General features: G+C 50.7%; 1 protein-coding gene across 1 annotated transcript; it reads left to right on the forward strand.

Annotated features, from left to right (window-relative positions):
- Positions 1 to 351: 351 nt before the first annotated feature.
- FFAR1 (free fatty acid receptor 1) lies at positions 352 to 1,254 on the forward strand. Its single transcript, XM_063108986.1, has one exon. It carries the CDS (start codon positions 352 to 354, stop codon positions 1,252 to 1,254), a length of 903 nt encoding a protein of 300 aa, XP_062965056.1.
- The last annotated feature ends 4,029 nt before the right edge of the window (positions 1,255 to 5,283 follow it).

Here is a 5,283-nt window from a genome sequence, read left to right on the forward strand (position 1 = left end):
TGTCTCCCCAGAACCTCAGAAATCGAGAGCTTCTTCCTTTGGGAGCTGCACGCCTGCATTTTCTCTTCTCCTGCCACTCTGCAATTGCTTTTTCTCTATTTTAAGAGGTGATATGGTGGACAGAAAGCAAAGGACTGAGTGCTAGAAGTCCTCACTTCTCATCCAGGCTCTACGGCTACCTGGCTGCCACCTCTTCCTACGGGTCTCTGTTTCCTCAACTACCTCACTGGACAGCTTCTAAGACTCCAAGCAGTGCTAAACCAGTGTGTGATTCCAGGAGCTCCTCCTCTCCAGGGCTGAGATCTGGGGACAGGGAGCAGGCTGAATTCAGGAGTCGTGGAGATAGCACTCATGAAGCTGCCTCCACAGCTGTCTTTCGCCCTCTACGTGGTCGCCTTTGCACTGGGCTTCCCACTCAATGTCCTGGCCATCCGAGGCGCAGTGTCCCATGCCCGGCTCCGCCTCACTCCCAGCCTGGTCTATACCCTCCATCTGGGCTGCTCTGACCTCCTGCTGACAGTCTCTCTGCCTCTGAAGGCAATGGAAGCCCTGGCCTCAGGAGCCTGGCCTCTGCCAGCCTTGCTCTGTCCTGCCTTTGCGGTGGTCCACTTCACTCCACTCTACGCAGGAGGGGTCTTCCTGGCTGCCCTGAGTGTTGGCCGCTACCTGGGAGCAGCCTTCCCCTTGGGCTACCAAGCTATCCGGAGGCCATGCTACTCCTTGTGGGTGTGTGCAGCAATATGGGCCATTGTCCTCTGTCACCTGGGGCTGATCCTTGGGTTGGAGGCTCCGGGAGGCTGGCTGGACAATACCACCACCTCCCTGGGCATCAACACACCAGTCAATGGCTCTCCAGTCTGCCTGGAGGCCTGGGACCCAGCCTCAGCCGGCCCTGCCCGCCTGAGCCTCTCTCTCCTGCTCTTCTTTCTTCCCTTGGCCATCACAGCCTTCTGCTATGTGGGCTACCTCCGGGCACTGGCCCACTCAGGCCTGAGCCACAGACGGAAGCTAAAGGCAGCCTGGGTGGCCGGTGGGGCCCTGCTCACATTGCTGCTCTGCTTAGGACCCTACAATGCCTCCAACGTGGCTGGCTTCCTGCACCCCAACATGGGAGGCCAGTGGCGGAAGCTGGGGCTCATCACAGGTGCCTGGAGCGTGGTCCTCAACCCACTGGTGACCGGCTACCTGGGAGAGTGTCCCAGCTGGGGGTCAGTATGTGTGGCAAGAACACAGAGGGGAGCATCCCAGAAGTAGCAGCTGCTGCTCAGGGGAAGGGCCATGGAGCAAGAGAGCCTGGGTGCTTCTTCTGGCCCCTCGTGGGAACTGCTCCCAAGGATCTGCAGGGAAGCCTTGCCTAGAGGCATTCCTGGAGCCACTCATGGAAGGTACTGAGCCTGGTGAGGACAGCATCCCAGTCGCTAGGTGGCAAGGGAAGGTAAGCTTGTCTCTGCACACTCCAGCTCACCTCCCGCCTCTGTCTGACTCTCCCCTCCTCATGTCCTCACCTCTAGTGGGCTATGGGCAGAGGCCTTGTACTCATGTGGAGGAGGGACATTTGTTTCTAATCTAGAGGAACTGCCACTCTGTGATACACTTTAGGAGATGCTACTCTGAAGTCATTTCCAAGGAAAGACCACTTTAATTTGGGTATGAGAGGAGGCGGGACAGTGTTATACCATTTTGAACTCACAAGGGGGCAGCATTAGAGCTGTGAACAGGAAAGTGGTAGGAAAATAGGCTTCAGCAGGCGGAGGGAAAATACAAGCAACATCAGTGATCATTGAAGGCAACATAGTCTCTAATACATGACAGGCACCGTGCTAGTGCTTGATAGTGGGCGTGGTCTCATTTCAACCCCACACAAATCTTTGATTTAGCCGTGCAAGTGCTGCACAGATGGGCGGGTGTATCACTACACCAGGGTAGCAGGCAGAGGGGACAAACTGACTAAATCCTAGCTTGTGCTCTGCTCACCAAGCTGCCTGCCTGCCATGCTTCCATTCAAGGGAAGGAGCATCCTTCTAATTTGAACAAAGACACCACCCACTCCTCTAGCAGTGCATCCTGGTGCAGGGTGGAGCTCCCCTGGAAAGGGAACCTTTTCCTAATTTGCACAAAGGTGCCCATGAAGTAGCTATGGTCCTGGAGCCAAGTACATTACCATCTATCTCCATGTTGTGGGGTTAAGAAACTTGCCTGAGGCCCTACAGCCGGGAAAGGGCAGAAGTGGGATCCTTCTAAGCAGGACTCCCAAGGGTCCATTTGGAAAACTTAGAGTGTCGGAGTGAACACCTACATTTGTGGTCCATTTTGCAAAGATGAAGGATGGCACCCCCAACCATCCCGTGCGAGAGGGAGGGCAGAGGAGAGTGGCCATGAAGGAGACAGACTCCTGGGCGTCTGCTCGGAGGAGGCAAGGTGTAGGAGTCAGACTTGTTCCTCTCATGACAACTGTGCTATGAACATAGAGGGCACAGCAAGTGGTGGCTACGTGGCTGGCGTGCACGAGCCGGTTCATACAAATGATCTCTTTTTGTGTCTAAATGTCTACAAGTGTGAGGATTTCTGTTCTCTTCAATGATATATCCCCAGCACCTAGAAGAGAGACTGCCAAACAGTAGTCACTCAGAAAATGTCTGCTGAATTAAAGAATGCTCATAGCAGCCCTCCAAAGAAAGTCCTATTACCCTTGTTTAATAAATATGGAAAGAGACAGGCCAGAGGAGTTAAGTAACTTTCTGTGAAAGCCAGAAACAAGCTCAGCCCCTCTGTGGTGGTGACACCAGAGAATTTCAGTAACAGCTCAAACTGCAGCCCAGGCAGCCCACTGAACCCCCACCCCCCTCCATGCCCCCCATTGTCAGGGACCTCTCTCTACTCCCACTGGTCCAGAGCACCTGCTGGGCACTGGGCCACTTCTCCCAGTTACTTGTGCCTCCTCCCGCTTAGCCCATGAGGCCCTGCATGATCCACCCCCGGCTTCCTCGAGCCCCCTTGAGCCCTGAACCTTCTACCGGCTCCCCCAGCAGGACAGGCCTGTGCACCTGCCATTCCCTCTGCCCTGTCTTCTCCAGGGGCCCTTTGCCTCTTTAGGATTGATCTCTTATTGTCCTGCCCCCACACCAATCCCTCATGCCTCCCCTCCCGCACACCAAATATAAGCACACGACAGCAAAAACTTTGTTTTGTTCACTGCGGTGCTTTTAACAACTTAATTGGGGCATACAGGCTGAACAACTCTCATCCGAAAATCTGAAATCTGAAATGCTCCAAAATCTGAAACTTTTTGAGCACCGACACAACACTGAAAGGAAATGCTCATTGGAGTATTTTGGATTTGGGGTTTTCAGATTAGGGATGCTCAACTGGTCATGTATTCTGAAAATATTCAAAAATCTGAAAACATCCGAAATGCAAAACACTTCCAGTGTTTGGATAAGGGATACTCAACGTGTAATTTACATATAAAATTTGCTCACGTTAAGTGTGCAATTCAATGATTTTTAGTAAATGTACTGGGGTGTGCTCTCGTCCCCATAATCTAGTTTCAGAACATTTTCATCACCTCATGCTCATTTACAGTTAATCTCTATTTCCACCCCAATCCCCCAGATAACCTCTCATCTACTTTCTGTCTCTATAAATTTGCCTATTCTGGACATTTTATATAAATGGAATCATATTATATTTGGTCTTTGTGCCTGGCTTGTTTCACTTAGCATAATTTTTTTGAGGTTTATCCATTGTGTTGTATGTATGTAGTTCATTTCTCTTTATGGCTAGACAGAATGCCATGTATGGATGTGCCACATTTGTGTATCCAATCACTAGCTGATGGACCACCGGGCAATGTGTCCACATTTTAGCTATTATGACTAATGCTGTTATGAACACTTAAGAGCAAGTCTTTGTGTGGACACATTTCCATTCCTTTTAAGTAAACACCTACAGTGGAATTATTGGGTCGCATGGTAAATTTATGTTTAACTTTTTAAGATACTGCCAAACTGGTTTCTAAAGTGGCTGCACCATTTTACGTTCTCACCAGCAATGAATGAGGCTCCCTTTCCTGTACATCCTCACCAACAGTTGGTGTTGTCTGACTTTTTTGCTTATAGTTATTCTCGTGGGTATGAGATGATATCTCATTGTGCCCCATATATATTTGAATGAACAAATAAATTATCTCTGAAGCTGGACAGAACTTGGGTTTACACCCTGGAGGTGATACTTAACAAGCTGTGTCACCTGGAACAAGTCACTTCCCCACTTCCTTTTTGAGGGGCAAAAGGATCTCATGACATAAGGGTGAGAAGCAGTCTGTCTGTTATGGATCATGTGCCCACTAAAAGGCAGCTGCTACCACCATCACGACCGCCATCATTATCATCATTATTATTATTATTACTATCACGGCAGAGTGACTGGGATGACAGCAGCTAACATGTGCTGAGCTCTCAGCTCCACAGGCCAGGCTCCATTCTGAGCACTTGATATGTATGAAAATTTTAATCTATGAGATTGGTGCAATGATTATCCCTGCTTTATAGATGAAAAAGGGGACACACGAAGAGTTTAAGTCACTTACCCCAAATCACAAAGTTAATAAGTAACAGAATTGTATGGAGCCAGGCCTCTGGCCCCAGAGACCAGCTCTCCATCACTGCATCATGCTTCCTGCCTTTACAAGGCAAACTGGATAAGTGCCATTCTAGGGAAGCAGACAAAATTCAAGTGGAGGAGAGGGGTGAGAAAGACAAAGTCTGCTCGGGCTGGTCTGGGCATCCCACCTGAGGCTGCCCGAGGAGCAGGCACACAGTTGTGGAATTTGCTCCCTTTTTTGCATACTGACGCAGCCCTGGTAACGGAGCTCAAGGCATCTTTTGTGCCGTTGTTCAACAGTGAGTGACGTCATGGGCACTGCCAGGTCTTTATCAGTCTGCCAGATAAATAGCTGACCGCCCTTGTTCTGGAGGAGACGGCAAGGTGCTGTGCGGCAGAGCGCTTGTGTTTGCAAATAAGCAGGTGAGCGTGGGACCCAAGGAGCTCTATGGAGGAGCTCCTTGGTGCTTTCTTTGCTGGGGAGAGAGACAGGAGTCAGGGCATGATGAGGAAGACAGGCAGGCTGAGCCCACTGCAGAAAGCATCTGGGGACGTCAGGATGGTGGTGGTGACAATGTTCCCTGTTGGTAGGTGAGATGCTGCTGGTGAGGGGTGGGAAGACCCCCAGCCTGACTCCCGTCTCTAGCTCTCTCTCTCTCTCTCTCACCAGTGGCCATGATC

Source organism: Cynocephalus volans, chromosome 10 (assembly GCF_027409185.1).
Source record: "Cynocephalus volans isolate mCynVol1 chromosome 10, mCynVol1.pri, whole genome shotgun sequence".
In the NCBI taxonomy this organism is placed as follows: Eukaryota; Metazoa; Chordata; class Mammalia; order Dermoptera; family Cynocephalidae; genus Cynocephalus; species Cynocephalus volans.